Here is a 25,675-nt window from a genome sequence, read left to right on the forward strand (position 1 = left end):
TTTAATTTACATTAACTCTTAAGATTTGGTCCTGAATGTATGAAATAAAAAGAAAGTTTATTGTTGCTGTTGTGGCTTATCTCATATTTTGACAGTAACATCAGAACAACTCCACGAAATTAATCGTGGCTGGAGAGCAAGACTGCGCCTGTCGGCTAGAGCCTTGAGCGCCATACAGGTGACAATATGACTTCGCTCAGTTCGGCCCCAATTTTGAAGGAGAGCACCCTGGGGGGAACAGGTCTGAGGGTCTCCCATTCCTCTTTCCCTATCACCAACCTATTCTGAGGGCTTTCAGCTCACCATTTACTTAGAGTGCCTTCATGCTGCAAAGACTCTTGTAATATATCCTCTCTTGTTGTCTTTGTATAATTTAGTATTAACATAGAAGACATCTATTAATATTTTAAATATCTTATTATCTATGAAAAACAAGAAAAGTGAAAGGATTTTGAATTTTTAATCTTTAATTATATCAATGACTATTGGTATGATCAATATGTCAGCTTGGGTGACTGTAAAACAGAGAGAGACATAGACTCCTGTCAAGACAAACGGTCGCTTTTTTTACACTTGCCAGAAACACTTCTATAAGACAAAAGAACATCCTTAAAGAATTTTCCTCAGAAGAAAAGAAAAACTCTTAAAAAATTACTATGGAACTCATTTCCATACATGAATTTACTTTATATCCACATTCTGTAATGATTGTTTTGCATAAAAGAAATAACATATAATCAAGTCTCTTGGTAAAAACGAATTTTGTATGACTTTTCACACAATCATTAGATGAAATTCCTTAATCTACATATATGCTCTATAACAGTAACATACATGTTAATAGAAGACTACAAATTTTAGTTTATCAGAATTAAAAAGGATGTTAAGACTGCACTGCATTAATTCCAAGCAAATGAGGTTAAGCTAAGTATAGCAAAGCTCACCAGTACTATCTGCCTAAGGAAAAGGATGCCTTTGTGGAGGAATTTGAGGAAACTGGCTTGTATTTGTATTACATGTGGCGGATAACTGCGAAAAACAAACATACAGGTAGCTTTGGCTAGAACTTTGCTTTGGACAGAACCTGGGTCAAAATCTCAGCATTCTGTGGTTTCAACCATTCAGCATGGCTGAAGATAATGAATACTGAATTTTTAATACTATATAGATAGTTGTTTGCAATTCAATAAAAGTCATTTCAACCTTTGTCCATACAGCATTTTTTGTAATCAGTCTTTTTATTACAAAGTTGAGAACTAGTGATAAGAGCATTGTTGTTTTATACTATTAAAAATCATTCAAATGCATACAAAACTGTATATATGTTAAAGTAATATTTTAAATAAAAAGACTACTTTCTTTTGCATATTAATTTCCTGCAACAATATCTGAGAAAGCAAATAAGGAAATATATAAATGATAATATACTGAAAACAATCTAACTTTTCCTCATATTTAATTTCAAATAAACAGCCCATATTTCAAATTATTGTTATTTCTGGAATCAGTTTTTGGTGATTCCAGGAATGATAATAATAAATTACACTGGCAGGAAAAATTAAAGAAACAAGCATGGAAAGGTAACTTATGTTAATTCTATTACATGAAGTCCATTAAAAGCTGTTTGGTAGCTCAAAGTCAATGTTATTACATAGTCCAAAGGGCTTCACTTTCACTAGAAAGAATATGCGAAATTTTGTGCCTACTTTTTATTGAGACTATAAAACTAAACAAAGCAGATGTCTTGTAAAATAGGGTATTGGGGAATCAATCTTTTATTCTGTTTGACTTTAAACAATTAGTGAAGCTCCAAAACATAGTTGGCCAGAGAGGCATGTCGTTCATACTTTTTTGTTGCTAGTGGTGTAGCAGTGGGAAAGAGAGAAAGTAGGACTTGAGTTCAGTTAACATAGCAAATTGTAGTCTTCCTTACCTTTCTAATCTGATCCAGCTTATTGTTTTTTTTTTTTTTTTTTTTTTTTTTTTTTTTTTGCAGGGTATTATTATGATTACAGTTCTTATCAAAATTAGTTTGAATTTTTATTCCAAGAGTTTCTAACTGCGGAGCTGTAGCAGGATCTGCAACGCAAAAGCATACCTGGTACCTGCCTTTTATAGTGCTCTCGCAGTTAGGGCAAAGAATGTGCAATTTCAAAATTAGGCAAAATAACAACCTTGGTTTTGGCATAGATTTTGGATGTTATAGAAGGCAAAATTTCTAATTAATGGATTTTGTGATGAAATACACAGAGAAGTGATAATAAATTGATGATGCTATAACAGAAGATTTCTATTGCAATGCTTCCATTATCAGTCAGTTAACAGATAATGGAAATCTGTAGCAGGATTTTAATCCACAAAATGTAACTACTGATAATGAAGAAAGTAACAAAGAGGTTTTTGAGAATGAAAAGAATTTGGTTAAGAAGGAATTCACAACAAAGCAACTACATGATTTGAACAATGAAGCTTTATAACTGAATAAGAAACTACGTTTGCATGTAAAATTAAAGTGAAAGGTATCAGCACAAAAAGCGAAGCAGCTTAAACAACTTAAATCGAAAGAAATGTTTAATTAAAAAAACAAGTATTGACCATGTTGTAAATGTTGATTCTGCAAAGATCACACAATTCTGGATCTTAGTTTTCGTACTCTATTTTGATTCTCTTGCCACAACTCGTAGCCGTTCTTCCACTAATGAAGTCTGAATAAATGCCATTCATTCACAGCCATCTAATCAATGTTGACTGTCCCAAATGATCAGACCATCTCCAACAACAAATTTTGTACCCCAAAGATAGAATTTTCTTTATCAGACAAATATGAGGTACAAAATGCATTGTTGAAGATATGGCCAACACCAAATATATGGAACACATTTTACAAAATAGCTGAGTATCTCAACATAAAATACCATATGGTGACATTAAGCCTGATCCTGACTAAAGTATACCAAAACCTTTTATAGAAATCAAAAATTGCAAAGAAAATTATACAGCCAGACCTTTAATAAACAGAAGATTCACCATTCAGTAAATTTGAATACAAGCTTGCCAAACTTTCCTCCTCTTTCATGAAGGGCAGTATATCAAGTGTGCAGCCTATAAGCAAATTTCTTGCACAAATTCCGAAAGCAACAAGCCCTGATGTTGCCATGCTTACCATCAATGTCAAATCTTTGTTTCTACCTATTCCTTTATTTGAATTTCAAACCACTTTGGCAAAAACCTTTACTAAAGCTTTTCATGCCTTACATAAGTTCACTTAAGTACATAAGCCAATGGATAAACCTACAAACAGTAAAGTCTCTTTATGGGAGCATCAACGTCACGTATCTAGGTTGAAATCAACACTCAACATATGGAAAATCTTGCTTTCTCCAAGCTCCCCAAGAAACCTACTTTTCGGATGAGGTATGTAAATGATATTTTTGTGCTATGGAAACATTCAGATGATGAACTCAAAGCTTCATTATCCTCTATTTCAGAAAATTTCCCCAACTTGCAGATTACCATTAACAGAAAAGTCAATAATAGCATTCAATTTCTTGATCTAAATAGGAACTCTCTTCGGACTACAATCTATTCCATACCAACTGGCAACCCAGCAATAACACCATGCAACTCTCTTTCATTCACACAAAATAGTTGCCTTTTCTTTTTGCTTGAAACATGTCAAGGATTTCTGTTCCACACTGCAGTTATCATAAACTCAATATAATTACATACCACGTATTGCTGAACACAATAAACATCCTCAGATTTTGCAGAAAAACTCACCAAGGAAATCAATAAGCAATCTTTTACAGTCATTTTTCAAAAAGTGAAGTTTTTACTGAATCAAGCATCAAATAGTAAATTTATCAGAACTTTTCCCTACTACTCAATCGCCCTATGCATCTGCTCCATGTTTAAAAGATTATGTTACAAACTTGTCTTAACCCCAGCCCTATCTACATAGAAATTGTTACAACATTATAAATCAGATGTCATCACAACAGATACTTTAGGGCAGTGGCGGGTGGTGGGTTATTTAAACAGAAGTTTACAAAACAAGATGAAATCATGAAAATTTTGGAAATTAAGTATGCAGATATGACCTAAGTTAAAATGCATTTGTGTTTTTACAAGTTAAAGGAAAACAATGCAACTAAAAGAAAACAAGTTATCATAGGTGATAAAATTATAACATTTTACTATTTTGTACAATGGAATGTCATAAAATCATAACATTGCTTGCAATATATCTTTGAACCTCGATTAAAAAATAGTCAAGTACAATTTTTGTCAATTAAATCCACACACCTGCCTTTTTTTTTTTTCAGGCAAACAAATCAAAAATGCTTTCAATGAATTTAGATGTTATTTATCTTGACTTTTAAAATTTAAAGCATGGTCAGTCCTTGCTCATAGTGCTTCTTAAAAATGTCCTAATCCATTTTAGAGTTGAGAAACATCCCCCAGCTTACACAATGATTATTGAAGGAGTAAAAACAATTAGCAACAGTCTGTAGGTCTCCAAAACCATAGTCTGTAAATTGGTTCCTAAAATAAATTGCAGAGGACTAATGGCACCAGTTATATTTCTGAAATCTGATCTTCTGTAAATTACTTATAGGTTTTTTCAGATAATCCCTCTTTAACATGGAATAAACATCACTTGTTTAATCAATAATCTGACAAGTAAACCTTCTCTCCTTTAATACTGGTTTCCCAGACACCCATATAACTTCTGAAATCTTATGTCACAAGTAGAAAAACTGTGAAGTCTTAGGGGCAGAAGAACAAGCGTTTAGGAGCTATAGGACCCATAAAGTATCATTAAAGTGTGTACAGTGGACATATTCTTGTATTTTCATGCATTGTCTGCTTCCGAAGTACCTGATGGTAAAGTCCTACAGAAAGAACTGGTACCTGAAGGATGAATGGGAGATATCCAGCCTCTAGATATTCATTTCTTCAGACACTACAAATCTTTTGTTCGTTACATAATGGGCACAATCATTATCGAGACACAGGAGCACATTTGGCATCAGGATAGTTTTCTGGCCCTGCAGACTTTTCACTATATCAGTTCAGCACTCATTGTTTCAAGAACTTGATTAAGTATGCTTTTTATAAGGGTGAATACTTGGACGATGAACCTAGAATGTGGATTGTGCCAATGGATTACTGCTTTGATTCATTGGCAAATGAGTGTGCAAAGTGTGAGGATATCGCTTTTGTAAAATGTGACCAATGTTAACTGTCTTTCTGCCCATCTCAATGCTTATTTGATGAATTGCACATTGGTTGTCTCTTGTAATAGATTTTGTTTGAAGTCAATAACAAGTCACATTTTCAACATCCCAACCTATATTGTGTCTTTTCAATGAGTTGTTTTCCCCTTTATATTGAGATCTCCACCTTCTTACCATATTATTAGTTCATACAAATACGTGAAATGAGCATTTTAGTGACATTTGGTGTCATGTTTCCAACATTTTACTGACACTGTGAGTCCTATAACTCCTAAACACTTGTCCCTCTGCCCCTAAGATTTTCCTACTTATGACACAAGCTTTGAGAAAATATATGGGTTTCCGAAAACTGGTATCAAAGGAGAGAAGGTTTACTTGTGAGTTGGAAACTTTTTCTTGTACTACTGGAGCTTTGTAGCTTTAAGGAGAGAAAGAGCTTAGTAGTGACAGATAAAACAAAATCTCTCTTTCACTTGATTCATGATAATATCACATATATCTTTAGCTCCTAGAGTTTTATTTATATGAATATTCCCTCTTCTTTTTTCTTAACTTTCATATGATTCCAGTATCTCCTCTGTCACTATGTCCGTTCTCTTCCTTTCTTTTTCTAACGACTACTGGAAAACATTTACTTGCTTTCTAACGAGTTAAGTATTTTCCAAAGCTGGTCGTACAGCACATCGACATGTGGCATAACACTCTATTTTTTCCATATACTATATTGACTATTGCATACATTCATACACTGTATTGATGATTCAACTTTTAAAATTCCATCTAGTAGCTGAACCATAAGATATCCTTTTCTCTGTTTCCTTTAGAACAGCAAATTCTCAGTGGAGAGTTACTGAAAAATTTAGGAATATCACTAAGATCGGAAAAAATGCTCGAACTGGCTGATCCTAACTAGTCGCTTGCCCAACAATCAAAGTGTGTTGGTGTGTGTAGCAATGCACAAATTATGCATTCTAGTAGGTATATCGAATCAAAGCTTGAACACCGCATGATGACCACTCATCAAGCTTACTGATACTTTATGATATATATTTATGATATTATATATTTATACATATTTATGATTACTTTATGATAGCACTGCAATATTCATTTTTAAGTTTAGTTTACTACTTTTTACAAACTATCATTCAACTATGCCCAGACAGAAAAGTGGTTAGTTAATATGACTGCTGAACTGAAGGGCACAGGTTTGAACCTCGGTGAAGGAATGGATGTAAATTGTGTCCCTTCATAGGAGGCAACAGTGGTTGCCTTTTTGGTCCTCCATAATAAAATGACCACTGCTTCTAACCTTAGCAGTGGCCAAAGCTTAAAATAGCCATTTAAAAAAAATTCAGTGACACATTTTGTACCACGGCAAAGTAGATTTGCAAATTCCTAAAAACATCTTAAATTGTCATATGTTACTTACAACATATCGAAAAACGACAATCAATTAGAAAATGGATGTCACATCAGTAGTTTCATTTGCTATTACAGAAATAAAACCCGCTTTCGAAATCTCATTTTTTACATGGATCTGATTAATAGAGAACATGCAATTTAATAAATTATTCTGAATTCCTTTTGGTATTCCTCTAAAAATAGTGACATTAGTGAGATGGTCTTTAAGAGACGAACCAAGTTCTGCTCAGAAGTTGATAAGACTTCTGAAAATTCTTGCATTTAATGAATCATCACATTCATCATGTCCTCCAAGTGCAAACTCAAATGTACCACACAACAGAATGCAATCAATATTTTTTAAAAACATAAGGTTTTTTGGAAATCTCCTCATTGCAACTTTTAATATTTGAACAAAGTGCACTGTTAAGTTGTTGGTAAATATCCACCTTTCCTAGCAAATTAAATTCTAAGATAAAGTTTAAATATGACTGTGAGCATTCATGCTTTTTTATTTTCTGAGTTAGATGTCATAAATCAGTAACATCATAACTCACCCAACTTGAATCACCATCCTGCTTTGGAAACAGGAGACATGGAAAACCAAATAGCCTGTCAGTTGATTCACATCCACAAATCCATGAACTTTCTCATATAAATCAGGCTTAAATTCCCTTTTGAAATCTATAGTCTTACATTCTGTCACCTGAATAAGGTTCATCAAAGGTGTTGGCCTGAGTAATTTAAATTTTTCTTTACAAAGGCAATGTTTAAAAATGTAATTGATTAGTTCTGAAACAACAATTTTAAGTGCCATACCTGTTTATGCTAGTTCGTAAAAAATATACATCGATAAATGATAAAGAAAAAGGTCAGAAAATGGAAAAATGAATTAACCAACTAAATGAAGCATACCAAGGGAGAATTTGGAAGAGATAACTGAAGATTATGCGAGTTCTCGCATGTGTGCGAATGAAATTGTGTCAGTGGCTCCTCCGACACCTTAAATTGGTTTTTAACAGCATTTCTTCAATCACACCTGCAACAAAAGAAAAACCAAGAGCTCTGTGGTGTAGTAACCTACAATACAATATGCAAGCTAAATATTTAAAAAGAGGGGAGAAACTCACCCTATAAAATGACAAAAATCTATAAAAATAATATTTTATTTTCTTTGTTAATAAATTTATTTCTTTGGTGGCTCACATGCTCATGTGCACAAATAGTGGAGTCACCACTGCTTCAGGGGTTCAGTTCAGTTCACCAGAGGAAGGGGCTCCCAGACCTGGCTAACTCAATGCTGCCTTACATGGTGTAAAATGGCCTAACCTTCAGAGGTTATCTGAGAGGGCATGACTCCCCTCAACCAACCCAGGGGGACTTTAATTATCACAAAGTCTGGGTTAAATAAATCTCAACGCTTAAAAATCACAAGTCAAAGCACACCATTCCCAGTATACTACCACAATTCACATAAAGATACACACACAGAAACTCAGTATATTAACATCCAAAAAAACTATCCACAAGAACTGCAAAACATAAAAAAGATATCTGCAAGCTCTAGCAACCCGTTCATCAATGAAAACAGTTCATATTTAGTCAATTATTTCACTGAGCATCTACAACCAATAACTGAATGGGACAAAGACAAAATCATTACCAAACCTCAGCACAAAAACAGCCCTGAAATTAAGCAACTGAAATCACAACTAAGCCATGTTGTGACACAGATCTTCTCTGCAGTCTTTCGTACAACTGGACTACAAATCTGAGAACAGCAATCCTGTGGAAACTGGTAAAAGATGACAGTCATGTTGAAGGCATCCATTTCAGTCCTGCTAATGAAGCAGATGGATTGTCTGAAAGCTCCTGTACTTTTATATTTGTGTTTAAATGTGGTTATGGCCATTGACATAGAATATTTTATGTCAGTTATAACTGTGTGTGAGTTAATTTTTAAATGTGCATTATAATTAATCCACCAATGAAACTGCGCAGACAGACATAATTATCACATAAATTCTGAAAATTTTGTCTCACAGGGTAAAAAGGGTAAAAAGTTTATTATTGGGATGGTGCATAAGTTCACAGCAATTTGCTATGGACAGTTTGTTATTAACAATGTTCCATACTACCACCTAAATATTGCGGGAATTAATTACCATATTCCTATTAAAAGTTTGCACTACTTTACAATGCAACACACTTTTGAAACTACTTAATATATTCTCACAATTACAATTAGAGTTAGGACAAACCTTAGACAGGGTTCATAGCCACATTTTAGTTAAAAAAAATAAGCACCTATAAGCACTGTTCAAGCACATTTTAAGAAAAAAAATAAGCACCTGTCTAATTACATCATACACAACTGCATAACCTTAAAAATTAGACTTGTAATTTAAAATATGAGAAATGAAGTACTTATTAAGAGACAACAAGCATTACCTCAACCATACAAAATAAATTACTTTTTTTCTGTTTTTAGATTTAAATAATAGTTCAATTTACAGAACTTGTTTACAATGAGAGAATAAAAAAACTATGAAGAACTAAACTATATTACAAGATTTAATGATGAAATTTCAGTTCAAAATAGAGAAAATAAATAATAATAAGGTATATTTATTGTATTCGCTTGGAACCTAATAATAAATACAATTTATTTTTCCACTCATATTGATATTTAAATAATTTAAATCTAAATTCTGAACAATTTCTAAATTTTCATTGTATATCAGTTTTCTTTTAACAGATATTGCAAGCAAAGTAATTTAAGTAAAAAAGAGGAACATTTCTGAAATCAGAAGACAGAAATTGGCTTCATGCAGTATGCAGTCATCTTTAACAGTAAAAGGTTAACTAACCCGCACACTTGGAAATTGGCGAATATTCGGACAGTCGAGCGTAACTTGAAGGAGCGGAAGGGGGGTATACTGTAGCCGCTCTTTAGATTTTTTTGCTAAATAAATGCTTTTGACATTTCAATATGTGCATCATATAAAAATAAACCAACGAAAGTAAAAAATATTCTGCTTAGCAAGCACAGTAAAACTCTTTTAAGTGTTCATAAACAAATCTCGGACTGAACATCAAAATTAATTATCTCTGCAAACATTATTGCACAATATGTGCGCCGTAATTCTTCCCTATGTGATATTACGCAATCGGAATCAACAACTGCCGGTATTGGGAGAATAAAGAACTAAATAACTGGGGTATTTTTCATTCTAATTTTCAAAAGATGGCGTTAAATTTTCGGAATAGAATCATTCTTCGCTTGGGTTGGTAGACAGCAGAACTTTTAGTCCTATTCAATCCAAAGTGACAAAAAAAAAAAAAAAAAAAAAAAGTCCGTTGCTTGTTTTGCAGCGAACTGTAACGGTTTCAATATTCAAGATTTTGCGGAGAAAAGCGAGACCTCTCAACCTTCGTACTGTATAATATATTGGCCAAAAAAATTAAATTATTTTGACTATTCGATTACTTTCCCTTTATTTAAGCCATTCCGAATATTATTCCTTAGAAAGCTAATCTGTGTTAAAACAGAACCATTTTTGTAAGTTTACTATACTTCAGCAGTTACTGCAACTATGTTATTATAAACATTCATACATATGCTCATAATATAAGCATAACGATCATAATAAACATGAACATGAACTGACCAAGCGAAACGAAAATGCAAATTTTTAAGATCTTGAAAGAAATTCAAACGTGTATAGTATTTGGGTGGGAGGAAAAGAATGCCGAATGTAGCGGAATTTTCACTGCTTTCGCAATTCTTTGACCAATAGAAGGACGGGCACCTGTCTGTACTCTTTGTGCACACCAAAGGTTATGTTAATGCAGAGAAAGGGGGAAAAGCTATTTCCGGGAGTATGACTCACCATCTGACATTCCATATTAGGAAGAAAAGTTGTTTATTTAGTTTCGGCTTTGGTACGGGGGGAAAAATAGCGCATTCATTAAAAAAAAAGCTCTAAAAGCAAAAAATAAGCACTAAAAAACAAAAAAATAAGGGCTTTAAAGAAAAAGTAAGCACCTTTAAGGGCCTTTATATTTTATTTTCAAATATAAGGACTTATAAGCACTTATAAGGACCGCTATGAACCCTGTTAGAATAAAACTTAAAGAAAATTAAATTTCTGAAATATTATGCAGATTTTTTACTTGCAGTAAAATACTCAAATATCAGATTAGAGATGCTGAACCAAACAGACATAAAATGTTTCCAGATATTTAAGACACATAACCTCTCTCTCTCTATATATATTATAATATCACCATGTATGTATTGTGTGATGAATTAAAATAGCAAACACAAAAACTAAAACATGTAGGCTACACTTACTTTGAACAATGAATACATAAAAAACAATATTATTGCAATCGTATATACTGGGACCACCAAATTTACAGCACCAGCACCTTTTGACTGAGGCTTAGCAGAATGCCTCATGAAAGGATGAAGGAAAATCTGCAAAAAACATAAAAGGTTGGATCAATAAAGAAAGCAATGTTACACATTATAGACATTAAAGAATAAATTAAAGAATAGTTTTATGTTATACATTAAAGAATTCTGCATTCCTCTCATTTCAGTGTCCTCAGGTCCTTATTTTCATTTTTACTATTTACATTCGATTACATGTAAAATACAGAAAATATGTACATTTATTTAAAAAAATGAATAATCATGAGAAAGATACAGAACTCCAGATTGACTTATTCACTGTACATTATCATCATCCAAAAAACACTGTACACCCCCCCCCAAAATTCACTGTACATCCCCCCAAAAAAGCCAGACTAGATTTATGATAAAAATATAAAGTAAAATAGCTTCAAATAAGAATTAAAAGTAAGCTCTTTCTATCAAAAGGAACAAAACAAGCAAAGAGCTTTTGAATTGAAATAGTAAAGGATTAAATTTGGATGTTTTCAAATTAATACGCAATTACCTTCCTTATTAATATATAAATATGCCCTTAACATTCTCTGTGCCTAGATTTTTTTTTAATAAAATACCAGGATTGAACATATTTAAAGAAAAATTAATACCTTACATAGGTTCCATAAAATGTAACATATTTAATACAGCATGTACTTAGACATGCATTGCTTAATCTTTGAAACAAGCATATGATTACTGGCAGGATCAACCAGGTAGCTAAATGTAACACATGAATTAAGATTTGCAAAGTCATTATATTTTTAAGATGAAAAGAGAAATTGGAGTTAAAATTGATAGATAGAAATTTTGCAACATTTGTCAGTGGGTAGAGAGAGCATTATTCTTCTATAGAGCTTCTTAAGTGAAAGAGCTGATTATAATTTGGAAGGAGAAATAAAATACAAGATTAAAAAAAAATAATCCTTTCTTTTTCTAAAGATGTAATTAATTATAAACTCATTTATAATTAATTACTGGTAATAAAACACTTTTTAGCTAATTCTACAACCACATTTAATTTTCTTGGTTCAGATATAATAACATATAATTACAGGAGCAAAAATGGGAGGGATTAACTTTTAAAATGTATAAAAGCAACATCTAACATCAGAATACTGACTTTTTTTTCAAAAATAAACTATTAATAGAAAATAAATCACAGATAAAGTAGTGTTACAAATATTTAAAATACTTAACAATATGCTTGTCTTTAAAAAATCATTTTTAATACATAATATTTCTGTGATTTAATGCACCAATAATAAGCAATAAAAGAATAAAAATGAAAATAAATATACCATTAGATGCATAGCATTTAAGAACATAGACATAACATGCCTTTTTGAGAGAACTACAAAAGAGAACCAGATATCAAAATACAATAAAATAAAGCATGCACTTAATGAAGACATATAAGCCTCTTAAATTTGAAGACTTATAAAAAATATGCTTTTCAAAAGTAAATTTAAATTCTTAATATATAACAGAAAATCTAACAGCTAAATAGTTTCAGCATTTTAAAAACGACCATGAATCATTCTACTACATTTCATGCTTGAAATCATATTCATTAATGATAAACATATTCAATTATTATATTAAGTATTAATTTATGAATGTATCTTTATGCTTCAAAAAATTTTCATAACGATGCTAATATGTTTCTAAACATAAAAAAGAGAGGAATCATTTAGATAGTTAAGAAAAAAAAAAAAAAAAAGGAAATAAACCCTATTTTTATCCTTTTGCTCTTTGTCGAATGGTCGAGCTTCACCCATTGCTTCTCTCATCTGTGGATGCAACATCTTATGAAGCTTTTTGATACTATCTTGAATTTCTAATTAAAAAAGCGAAATAAAAAATACTGTTACAACCATATACTTTTTTTCCAATTACCACTACAAAAATATCAAAAACAGAGCTATAATATTTAAAAAAATATATGCAATTTAAAAATAATAAATAACATTTTATATTGTTTTCACTGTGATTCAACTCCTATGCATATTAAATCAAAAGTAAAAATATTCAAGAAGAGATTAGATTAGGAGAATATAATGTAATTCTCTTAATAATAATATTAGATAGAAGATAATGTTATGCATATCCTGTATAACATTATCTTACAATTAAGATAACAGACTTTTGAAATAGCTTTTGCATATAGTTAATTTGTGCCAAAACCTATTTCACTGTTTAAATGTGATCAAATTATTGGAATGTATTGCAAATTATTTACTCACAATGTATTAAAAAATATAAATACCAATATAAACATAAATTAATATATATAAGAATTAATATTAAAATATTTATCAACAACTCCAAAAGTTAAAATGAATACACAGAATGCAGCTGCCGTACAAATGCACCAAACTTACAAAAGAACCAATGTCAGAAGAAAATGGCAGATACACATAAAGTCCTTACCATCTTGGAAATGCTTTCTTACAATTAGAAAGAAAAAGTGAATATATGATGTCTTATAATGTGAATATCAACGCCATCAGGTTGCAATACGGAAAAGTAATTTCCTGCTCGTTCAAAACATTATAAGGTATTTTATCCCTCCTTTCTGTATGCCTTTGTGGTGTTATTGGAAGCATAATCGATGCGTATTTGAGAGATCCAGGGTTTAAGTCCCGGAGAGGGCACTGCACATTTTTTCCATCTCCTGCTTCAGAAAAACCTAATGATTCTACAGCATAATGCTTCATATTTGGAAAAAAAAAAAAAAAAAAAAAATGTAGAAAAATCACCTAATTAAATACTTTTTTTTATTATTCTCACTTTAAAAAATAGGGCAAAGAATTTGTTTTAAAGCTCATAAAAGTTAAAAACGTTTAGTACAAATACATTTTTAGGTGTTGAAATTAAAAATATAATGGATAATTTTTAGAAAACTCCCAAATTCAAATCAATTACGTTAGAGAATTGGAATAATGTTTCTCCCATTCTATCCAATGTGCAAACAGCAAAATTCTAGGATTATTATTCTGCTCATTAAGAAAATGTATGTGCAAAAATTTGGAATGTAATAAAAGTTTATGGTTTCAAAATTAAATGATAATAATAATGACTAAATTAAATTTTGGGAAAAAAAAAATCATTTCAAGATGTACACCTTCCTAGCCCAGTTAATATGAGTGCCAATTTTCAAAATTTGCCTATCCATTTTTGCAGTAAGCAATATACATTTAAACATGCATAGACAAGCTCTTTTGTCAAGATAGACAATGTTTTTGCTTACTATTTTTTTTAAAACTTACAGCCATGAGGTTGCATGTAGCTGATGTGATACAATCTTTCAAAAGTAAACAATCACAGTCATTTCATAGTCACTGTGAAGTTTTTTTGATAATAATGCCAGTATTTAGAGAAAAGTACTCATGATAGTTGCATGAAGTCTGAAATATTATACTAAATTGAGCATTTTAAAAGAGTAATTAACATAGCATCAATGCAGCACTAGACTAAGAGCTGGAAGATTATTATGCAGCCGCAAAGTGTGCCAAAAAATTAATTTCCATAAGCAGTTCACCTGGTAGGAATATTTTCTGCCCAATGTGCACATTATTTTTAGTGATTACCTAAGGAAATCAGAAATAACATAGATTTACTTGTATTCCCAAAATTTGCAAATTTCCGATTGTTAACCTTAAGTCAAAACATACAACCAGACAATATGAGAGATTCAAGACATTTCTCTCATATGGTCTTTTAATGCAAAGGTCAGAGTATTAGTGCAGTAATCTGAAAATCCTTGTTATGCAACAAAATATCCAATTGTCTCCAAACAGGGATTACTATTTGATAAAAAATCTGAGAACTACTGGAGCTAAGCTCCAGTTGAATTTAAACCCTGGGCTAATCTTTGGAATATGGTAACAGGTAGTTTGACGACATTTTGGTAAGGCGATAAAGGTTACTAGCTAGGACTTTAGCAGTGTACATGGATAAAGTCAAGAGTGTGCGCAATGCCATTTTTGTGCAATTCTGGGATGTTTTTTTAAGTGAAAATAGGTCGACGTGTACATGGATAACGCGTATGTGCAATTCTTAAAATCGCGGCAAGCATTGGGCGATTCTGCACTTTCTCCCAATTTCGCACTTTATCTTCGTCATGATTAAACACTTTTGTTCCATAAAAGTTCTAGTATAAGCATAATTCGGCTAGCAGATTGTTGGAAAAAATGTTGAGGAAAAAAAAAACATGCCTTTACTTTCGTGAAAACAAAATAGCGTCCAAAACAAAACTAGCAGGTTGCTGTAGCAGGGTTGGTCGCCAAAGTTTCGCCAAGTTACCATAATCCAAAAATTAGCCAAACCTTGTTGTTACCAATCTATCTATATTTTTTAACTCCTGCCCCATTCACTGAAGACATCTGCTATTATCAATAGATAACCGATCGATTCCTCTAGTACACATACCTATTTTACACCAATGTGCAAAATTCATTCTTTCTAAATTATTCTACATATATGCATAACAAATTTAAATTGTATCGAATTCCAAAGAAATTATAGTTTACAAAGTAAATATATTACTTTAAAGGGCCAAAAATGAGCTCGGTTCCATATATTTAAAAATTTTTTGAAAAATACTGATGTTTTAAGTAGATTTAAGTTGCTATTTGTTGGATTCTTTACCAAATAAAATGCAATAAATTTTCCCAATTGATACAGTGATTGTAAAATTGCAAGGTAGTCAGTTATAAAGTATTTTACCATATGCTGTATGACCTGGTAACAATAAAAAGCAATAATGTTACAACTTATGAATTTACCAATGCATCCTTTCATAAAAAATTTATTTAATATGAAAATTACTGAGAAGTTTGAAAACATTACTAGGTTAATTCTGCTTAAAATATGGATATTCTTGATTGAATTTAAGGGATAAAAATAAAACTATGAGAAGTACTTACATATAAGAATGCTAAACTGGTCTCAGTCACACATAAGCATTAATAAAGATACATAAGATGATGAATTGAAGACGTTCAGTTCCAGTTCAACAGAAGAAAATGAGTACAAACTTATTCAGAAGACAAACAACAAAAATCAGCGCCTCATCCACAAAATTTCCACAGGACTAGTTTTGATGGTTTTACCGAACCACCATCCTCAGCTGCAAAACCGCAAATTGGTGTTTGTTCGGCGTGTTATTGTGTCTTAATTACAAACTTATTGCTTTTCTAGTGCATAGAAAAGCAATATTTATGCTATATTATAAACTATAAACCAAAAGGGCTCCTGTTTTCTTACATGAATGGTACTGGATTATCACTATTAAATTTTTTCAAGAAATACGAATTCATAATTCAATAAACTATTAGATGCAAGAGATTGGTACTTACGAGAAAATCTCATCAACCACAAGAGATGGCGTCAATCGTGCCAAAAAAAAAAAAAAAAATTACAAATACAATAAAAAACGTTCTAGTCTTATTTTTTTTTCCAAATTTATTATACTATCCTTTATGCATATTTAATTTTTCGTTAAAAATTCCCATTATTTTTTAATAAGGAGATATACTGTAAAAGCAATTATTTTTGCTAGGCACCATTTCGTGGCCATTAACACATTTTTTTGAGGCCGGTAAGATTCCATAACTTTGGAAATATTCAACCGCATGTTCTTCTGTAGTAGGCAGGTCCCAAATTTTAACCATTTTTTTTTTTTCGAAAATGCACGACAGAGGGAAAAGAAAGGATTCTTTATTCAAGAATAATAACTAACACATGTAATCAAGGTTACACCAAACCCAGTGTGTTTGAAGACTTCCATTTTTGACAAAAATTCATGTAGTTTGACATCTTTTCTTTAATAGGCAAAAGTGGTCGAAAGGATTTTCCATAAGTACCCAAGAGATCTACTAGTTTTCAGTTAAGCTCAATGTTTAACATGTTCCTCTATTTCTAAGAACTATAGTTTCTAGCTTTTGATTTAAAATGAAAAATATCCAACTCTTTGTTTCACTCAAGGCACTTGGATGATTATTAACACTTCTAATTTCAGTATAATATTAATGAAAAAAATCTAATGTTTGGCCAGAATAAACAGTGTACAAATTGACGCAACTATTATAAATAAATTTACATGAATATAGTAATGCTAACACAATAGTAAGATGGACAATTTTAGCAGCATATATAAAACGGCATACTTCTGTTATTGAGACAGTAAACAATTACCAAACTATTATTGGCATCATTGGATGATGAAAATAATACAGTAACCATAACGCAAGGAAAGGAACTTAATAGTAAATGGCTATTTAAGAATATTATTTTAATTTAAATGAAAGGTAAATTTCATGTATTACTTTTCCTTGATTACACCACCCAGATGAAAAAGTGGTTAGTGACTGACTGAAGGACCCAGATTCGAATCTCACAGAAAGCATAGATGTAATTTGCCGATTCCTTCATAGGACGCAACGGTGGCCCACCTATTAGGTGCCTCAATATTAAAGAGACCGCCACTTCTGGCCTTAAAAGTGGTCAATGCCTATAAATGGAGGGAGGGGGGAAGACTTTTTTATAACAATTCATAAAATAAATAAATAATAATAAAAAAATAAACTGGCTAAACATAAATGAAATTAAACGGAAGGCATAAAATTTATGAGCTTTTCCAAAACTGCAGGGAAAATTTCAGTTTTTTTTTGGGGGGGTGAATATCTCCCTATAAATTTGAACAAATAACAATCGAGGTGCTGTCAAGCACTGCTCTGATGCTATTTATTATACCATTTAGCACTGCTTAATAGCAGCTCTACTCTCTGTGTATGATAGCACTTTCAGGTATATCACAGTTCATCCAACTGATATCCTTTCCAGCAACCAGAATCAATACTAGTAGTATTTTCTGTTGTGATATTCAAAAAAGGTTTTTGTCAATTTTTGGAACAGTGACTAAAAAACATCAATTTGATTCTCTGCACAACCTGCCAAAAACCCACTGTGACTGAAAACACCCAACACTGTTCTTTCTTCAAATGAAAAGGTTTTCATTTAACTCAATAATCTTGTCACATGTCACGATTTTCAATGTAGGCCAAACAAATAAACCTGTGGCACAGGCCTCACACATGTAATATTCTATCATCAGTTGGATTTCATAAAAAATTGACAGATATCGTCTGACACCAAAAGCAGATGAACCTCATGGCTGTAAGGAAGGGACTACTCGATCTTCCAAACCAGTTTTGTGTTTTTAATCTTTTCTTCTCATTACAGGATTCTTTCCAGTAGGCAACTTGAAAACTCATAACTATCTAAACTTGCACGCATTTACAGAAATCTAACTTCAGAAGCAGTTTGTGATTAAAAGGGCATGTCTGATAGATTTGGCACTTTTGTGCACATATTTTTGCTGTGGTTTCGCACAGTTCCAATTATGGAACTGTACCATAAAATTAAATAATGACATCACATGAAGGTTTAAATATTAAATACAGCATGCCCACAGCATTTTGAGGCTATTGTAGAATAATAATCTAGCTGGATTTTAATGTAAAAATGATACAAAATAGGAACATACTCAAACCTGTTTTTGTGCGGTGGATAGCGATCGTAAAAAAGAAAAAGAAATCACACAAAACTTCACGAGTAGCTAGAAAAAATAGAGTCAGAATTTCTGTAGCAGGATTATAATCAGAAAGACCTTAAGAAACTCTGCATCTCTTCCTTCGTTATATATTTTCTACCAATGCTTCTATGCAACATGGTAAACAGGTCAGAACAACAAAACTATCCAAATGAAGTAAAGTACATTTGTGTCTACTGAAAAATAACCTTTCTAACACAAGGGAAATACGCAAACATGTGGCACACGAAAATTCCAAACAGGTATTTTTATTCCCCCTCCCCTTCCACCCACTTCTGTGAAATATGCGATCTTTCTTATCAAAAGTACACTTGTTTATCTATCAGCAAACCAGAAATAGCTGAAAAAGGTCACAAAAAATAACAAGCAATATACAATTTTCTGGATACGGTCAAAATGACCAACAGCCATAGTTTTAGGTACAAACAATAATATTGGCAAAAATAATTACTTAAGATGGACAAAAATATATAATATTCGTAAGTTTTCAGGAAAAGTAAAAAAAAATACCAAAGTCATAAAGAATTAAAAAAGTTATGTTTAAGTAAAATGGAGATACGGTCAATATGACCGTTGCCGTAATTCTAATATTAAAGCATTTGGTAACATGCTTTTTAAAAAATAACATATTTTCAAACTATTTTAGATTCCATATCATATTATAAATACAACAAAATCCTAAGAAATATATTTAAAAGGTTAGGTTATTTGGATCATAGCAATTTGCATAACAGCTAGCTGCCAAAACCCTCAAAATTCCCATGCAGCCACTCTATTTAACAAGATTTTTGCCTGGGTTGAACTACTGGTACTCGGCAACTTTACTACTCAGCCGCTGGTGGGCATATTTTAAAAAGAACTGCGGGAATTGCCCTGTATTTCACTGTAGCTGCTCTTTTGCACAATAATAAAATATATATACAGAGAGATATTCTTAAAGAAACTTTATAAACTTTCACAAGAAATTTTATAAATATATATATATATATATATATATATATATATACAGTACAAAGTCTGTAATCCGGACGTCCATTATCCGGAATGATCTATAATCCGGATCTCAAAGCCACAAACTTTTTTTTTTGTATGCTTTATGCATGCGCGTTTCGTTTAATGTTTACACATGCGCTTTTAGCACAAAAAATGAAGCAACTTAAACAAATTACATTGAAAGAAATGTTTAATAAAGTAAACAAATAAATATTAAGCTTTTTTTTTTTTTTTTTTTTAAATGTTCTTTATTTCATAAGTTACGGTTTCATATTTTTAATTTTACAATTTCTGTATGCCATTCTACCAGATTTAAATTGATGATCCATAATCCGGAAAAACCCTTAATCTGGAATCGTTGACGAGTCCGGATTATGGACTTTGTACTGTAAAAAATTACAAAACAATTTTTTTAAAAACAAAATAAATATGTCTAGTATTTTCATGGCTCGTTATTCCCATTTTTGTTTTAAAAGAGTTAAAATTTACTTTAATTTCTCTCTGTTAATATTGTAATTTTTTAATTTGTCAAAATTTAAAAAAAATCATTATACATTTAAAAGTTTTTCTTTTGGTTTCAAAATTCCATCTTATGTTCCAAATTTTAGCCTACTGAGCGATTACGTTCTCGCCAAGATTTTTTTATTTTTGCCAATGAAGCCAAAACGGCAAAACTGTAAATCACTACAGTCACAATATTACTTGCTGCCATTAAAGTCCCATGAAAATGCTCAAAGTTTTTAATTACTTATTGTGAGTTTTAATTCAGTTTTTTCACCTAAATTTATAATTTCACTAAAGCTTAAAATAGTTTGGATTATGTGATTTATGTTTAAAGGTAAAATTTTGATTTATTTTTTCAATAAAGTATTTTAATTAATCACTTTTATTTTCAATTCCTTAAACAAAATATAATTCTCTTTGTTTAAAGTACAAGTTCTAATTGAATTTTTATCCTTGCTTTGGGAAAGAGCCAGAATTTTCGGGTGAACTATTATAATTAAAATACACTGAAATGGTTCATCATAGAAAAGCAAGGATTTTTGTAGAAGAGAGATTTCAATTGATTTCAGTATTCCTTTCCCCTGATGAAGTGGCACTGAAGTTGATTGAATTACTCTTCTGTTTTCTTCTTTTTAATTTCTTTGAGAATTTTTTTTTTAATTGGGGTATTGATTGTTTAAATGTTTTGGTTTTTACATTTATTAAATTCTTTGTTGCATTTATAAGATTTAAAATTTTTGTCTAGTGATACATTAGTTCTAAATTTCTTACTTTATGTCTTTATTTACACATATATATATATATATGTATGTTACAGTAAAACACCAAAATCTGGTGAATGTCAACATTCACATAGTCTCTTGGTGTACGTCCGAAATATTTTCCAAATACTCTTATTTTCGACTTACACCGGTCAATATCGACATTTACCATATACTAATGGTGAATTTTGAACACATAACAATATTATATTTTCTTCTCCGTAATTCAGTCGCGAATAAACGCACTTGAAACTTGAACATGAGAACCTAAAACACACAATACATTCAAAATGAGAAAGGATTAAGGATTATTTAATTTTGGCAAAGCACACGAGGGCTATCTGCCTAAAGGGGGGATGCCTTCGTGGAGGACTTTCTAAGGGAAACTGGCTTGTATACACGTTACACATGGGGAAAAGCACAAAAACGCCCATGCAGCCCGCCCGTTCGCGGGATTCGAACCTCGGACCGAACTACCAGTGTTCAGCGTCTTTACCGCTCAGCCGCTGGTGGGCCAAAATGAGAAAGGAAAATAATAGAAGTTAAAAACTTACTTAATTATACAGTACGTTCTAAATGAGAAAATAAAATAACAGTAATAAAAAACTTACTAAATTACGTGATTCAAATCTTATTTATTGCAACAACTTAAACTATTATGGCACTTTATGACTTCTCTTTTCGACTTTCACAAGAGCACATCTGTGATTATCGACGTACACCGGTGAGGGTCCGAATATACAAGAATGTAGTGAAATATTCGGTCTTTCACCGACGTATTTGGTGAATGTTGATATTCTCCGGTGAAAGTCGACATTCTCCAATTTCGGTCTTTCACGGTAACATATATATATATAATAATTGGCTAATCTTTGGAATATGGTAACAGGTAGTTTGGCGACATTTTGGTAAGACGATAAAGGTTACTAGCTAGGACTTTAGCAGTGTACATGGATAAAGTCAAGAGATGCCATTTTTGTGCAATTCTGCGATTTTTTTAAAGTGAAAATAGGTCGACGTGTACATGGATACCATGTATGTGCAATTCTTAAAAACGCGATTCTGCACTTTCTTCCAATTTCGCACCTAATCTTCGTCATGATTAAGCACTTTTGTTCCATAAAATTTCTAGCATAAGCGTAATTTGGCTAGCAGATTGTTGGAAAAAAATGTTGAAAGGGAAGGGGGGAAAAAATGCCTTTACTTCGTGAAAACAAAATGGCGTCCAAACAAAAACTAGTAGGTTGCTGTAGCAGGGTTGGTCGCCAAATTTTTGCCAAAAAATCGCCGAGTTACCATAATTCAAAGATTAACCTAATAATTAAATAAAAAATCAAGATAAGTCAAGATTTAATAATTAAATCAAAATTAGATCAAAGGTGAGCAATCCTTTTTAACACAAAATACACACATGAAAATTAAAATTAAATATTCAAAACTGAAACAAAAACAATTCAATGAAATTAATAAAACTGGTGTAAAATATAAAAAAACTGCTGAAAACTCCTTGGTCATTTTCAAAGGACAGGTGAAGAGTTTTCAATGGAGCCACGTTTCTGAATTATATGAAGATGATGGCTAAAAAAAAATTTAAAAAAAAGAAAATGCCAATTAAAATAATTCAGATAAAATTAAAATACTCAAAGTGCTTTAAAAGTGTAACAAAACAAATTTTTAAATTTAATCATCAAGCCATAACCTGCTCCAGCATAATCCCAAAATAACAATTATAAACATTTTAAAAGAATAATAAAGAGAATTCTTAGTAAGAAAAAATCAACAATCTGCTAAAATAACTAAATTTTCGAGTAAAAAAACCTGAATAAATGTTTGGTAAATCAAAAGCAATGTGCTAAACAAATATTAATTAAATTTTGAACTAGAGAAAAATCGGAACTGCTAGGAAAATTCACAAATCAAATGCAAGTACACTTGCGTGCAATATTAAGAGAATTTGCAAATTCTGCTTATTTTTACGAAAGGTATTGAACCAAAGGTACTAATTATGCCACCGAAGAATTATGCAAATATTCTAGTATGTAAGCGTATGCATCTGCTGAGCTAAAATCATGAAGGGGATATAGTGGAGCATATGAGGGGTTCTCGCCAATTTGTGGGCTCATACTCCTTCACATTATTTGCCATGTTTCTCACAAGAGCTGGATAAATTTTATAAGGTATCAGGTACAATAAATAGCCTCAAACATATGGATAAGATGAACAGATGGCAGATTGGAGGCAGGCCAAATACAAGCGTGGGGGACTACAGAGCCCAGTATCCTCTGCAAGTTGTGGAAACAGTTTTAGGACACTGGATCCATATTGAAGGAAACCTGGAAAAGGTCACGTGGGATCTACGACTAATGAGGACCATTATTTGGCACATTCAATGTGGTGACAGAGGACTCCTACACAACACTTCACACGTCTCATATAAGCAGTATGCTTCCAATGGAGGCCGAGTTTCATGATTCACAGTTACCTGAAGGCTTCATGAGATAAGATGCCAAAAGAGCTGCTGTTTGTGTCTCATTTACTGCAGCACACATGACAGCATTTAGCATAGTGCAGACAATGTATGCCTTGGACCAGATTTTCAGTGTAGCACCATGCTTTTCAAGATCCGAGTTCTGTTTAAACACTGATCCTCGGTGGCATAAATATACCTGGAGAGAGCCTGGAACATGATATGGTCCCTCCCTCATCAAGAAAAAAGATCATTAAGGTGGTGGAGGTGTAACAGTTTGGGCAGCCATCACATTAGATTGCCATACACCCCAACACACATTTAAGAAAAGCTCTCCAACTATTGGGTCAGTCTACAAGTTCGTGCGCATTAAGAGTATGCGTGGAATTCACTATGACACATTTACTAAAACAATACGATTTTGAACCTGTTGAAACTTGTCATCGTTTGACTAACATATTATTCAGTTCCTCACCAACTTTCATAAATATTAAACACATTTTAGTACCCATAGAAGATGAATATAGATAATCAGTACAGACGCGCTGTGCTACATTTTAAAATTTCCTCAGGTGAATCTGCCAGGTTTGCAGCGATAAAAATTAATAGTGTACATGGTGAACACACTATTAGTGTAAAGACTGCCCAGAAATGGTTTAAAAAATTTAAAGTTGGAAAAAGCAGCATTGATGATGAACCCCGTTCAGGACGTTTTGAACTGTTAGAACCAAATCAAACGATTAATTCAGAAATTTATAGTAAATAACTTTGCCATTTAAACTCAGAATTGATCAAAAAACGTCCATGATTAGTGAATATCAAGAAAGTGTTGTTTCATCACGATAATGCTACACTGCATACGGCTCGAACAATGCTGCAAAAAATTAGTGAATTTAACTGGGAGCTTTTGCCACATCCTGCTTACTCCCCAAATATTGCCACGAGTGATTTTTCACTTATTTCGTGCCTTACAAAATTTTTTACTGGAAAAAAATTAAATTCTAAACAGGATGTACACAATGAACTTTCAAGTTTTTTTTACATAAAAACCAGAGTCTTTCTACAGCAATGGCATAAAACAGCTGCCTGTAAGATGGCGAGACATTGTAGATAATGGAGGAAAATATATAATTGATTAAAATGTTAAATTGTGTTTTTTTCAATATTATTTAAAAATTTACCAAAAAATGCACACGGAATTATGGACTGGCCCAATACAATGAGGTACATAGGAGAGATCTTAGAACCCTATATTCAACTTTTCAGGAGTGCAGATGGTTCTGGTTTCTTGTTAATGGCCAACAAAGCTTGTCCACATACAGCTTAACTGGTTGATGATTATCTAGAAAGTAGAGACATTCATAGCAGAGATTGGGCCAGCAAGATCTTCTGTCTTTAATCATGTAAAGCATGTCTGGGATGCTCTTGGGAAGACAATTTCATCTCGCTATCCGAGAGTTCAAAACTACCTTGCTGCAAGAGTTCGATTGACTTTCACAAGGACTTATCAACCTCTCCTGTCCAGTATGCCATCCCACTGTTCAACCTGTGTAGCTGTGAGAGGAGACCATACCCCATATTAGACTAGTTTTCAGGTTTAAATCATAACATGGATTTTGGACATCTTTGCAATTTGAGCATTACTGATAATCAATTTTACATAAAATAATTTTTGAATGGCACATCTCTCACTATTATAAATGCACATTTATGCCAAATTTCATCAAAATCTCATTCGCTGCAGAGACAAATTAAAAAACTGGAACATGGAGAAAAGCTGCTTACAGACCTCCTTACATGAATCTTTTTCATCACAATATGTTTCACTTGCATGCATTCTATAAAGTATTTCATGAAATAATCTAAATATTCATGTTTTTCTTTTTAGTTTTTGTCATTAAAAAGGGGTTATTTCTGTGAATATCGCCAAACGTGTTGTGATAAATTTAGATTTTGGCTATTTTTTGTAATAGTAACTCTTTCATATGGAGTGGTTTTGCTTCTTACCATTCTTTTCAATCGATGTGTGTGGTATGGTCTTGTAATTTTGAACTTGCTATTACTTTACTGTGGGTACCATCATTTGAGTATGTCTGACGTGACTAAGAGGATGAATGTTGATGGGTTGGATTATGATGAAATTGTGAATTTGAGGTTTTTGTATGAGTTGGATGATGGACGAAAGACATCTGATTTTTCCATGAAAGCTGGTCAGATATCAATGAGGCGAAT

General features: G+C 32.1%; 1 protein-coding gene across 4 annotated transcripts in view; it reads right to left on the reverse strand.

Annotated features, from left to right (window-relative positions):
- LOC118204335 (resistance to inhibitors of cholinesterase protein 3-like) overlaps nt 1–25,675 on the reverse strand; it is a 40,870-nt gene that overhangs the window by 12,266 nt on the left and 2,929 nt on the right. For 3 of the 4 annotated variants that reach the window (XR_015038929.1, XR_015038928.1, XM_085809142.1), the window contains exons 2-3: nt 12,834–12,940; nt 11,002–11,127 (exon numbers count right to left, since the gene is read on the reverse strand). Coding sequence is in view for 2 of the 4 variants with exons in the window: in XM_085809142.1 (XP_085665268.1) it covers nt 11,002–11,127; nt 12,834–12,940 (233 nt within the window). In the remaining 2 variants the exon portion in view is untranslated. Of the gene's footprint in view, nt 1–11,001; nt 11,128–12,401; nt 12,455–12,833; nt 12,941–25,675 lie in introns of all 4 variants that reach the window. The other variant, XM_085809143.1, reaches the window with a different exon arrangement.

This window comes from Stegodyphus dumicola, chromosome X2, assembly GCF_044657685.1.
Source record: "Stegodyphus dumicola isolate Sdum_Otavi_A_Nest chromosome X2, ASM4465768v1".
Classification (NCBI taxonomy): Eukaryota; Metazoa; Arthropoda; class Arachnida; order Araneae; family Eresidae; genus Stegodyphus; species Stegodyphus dumicola.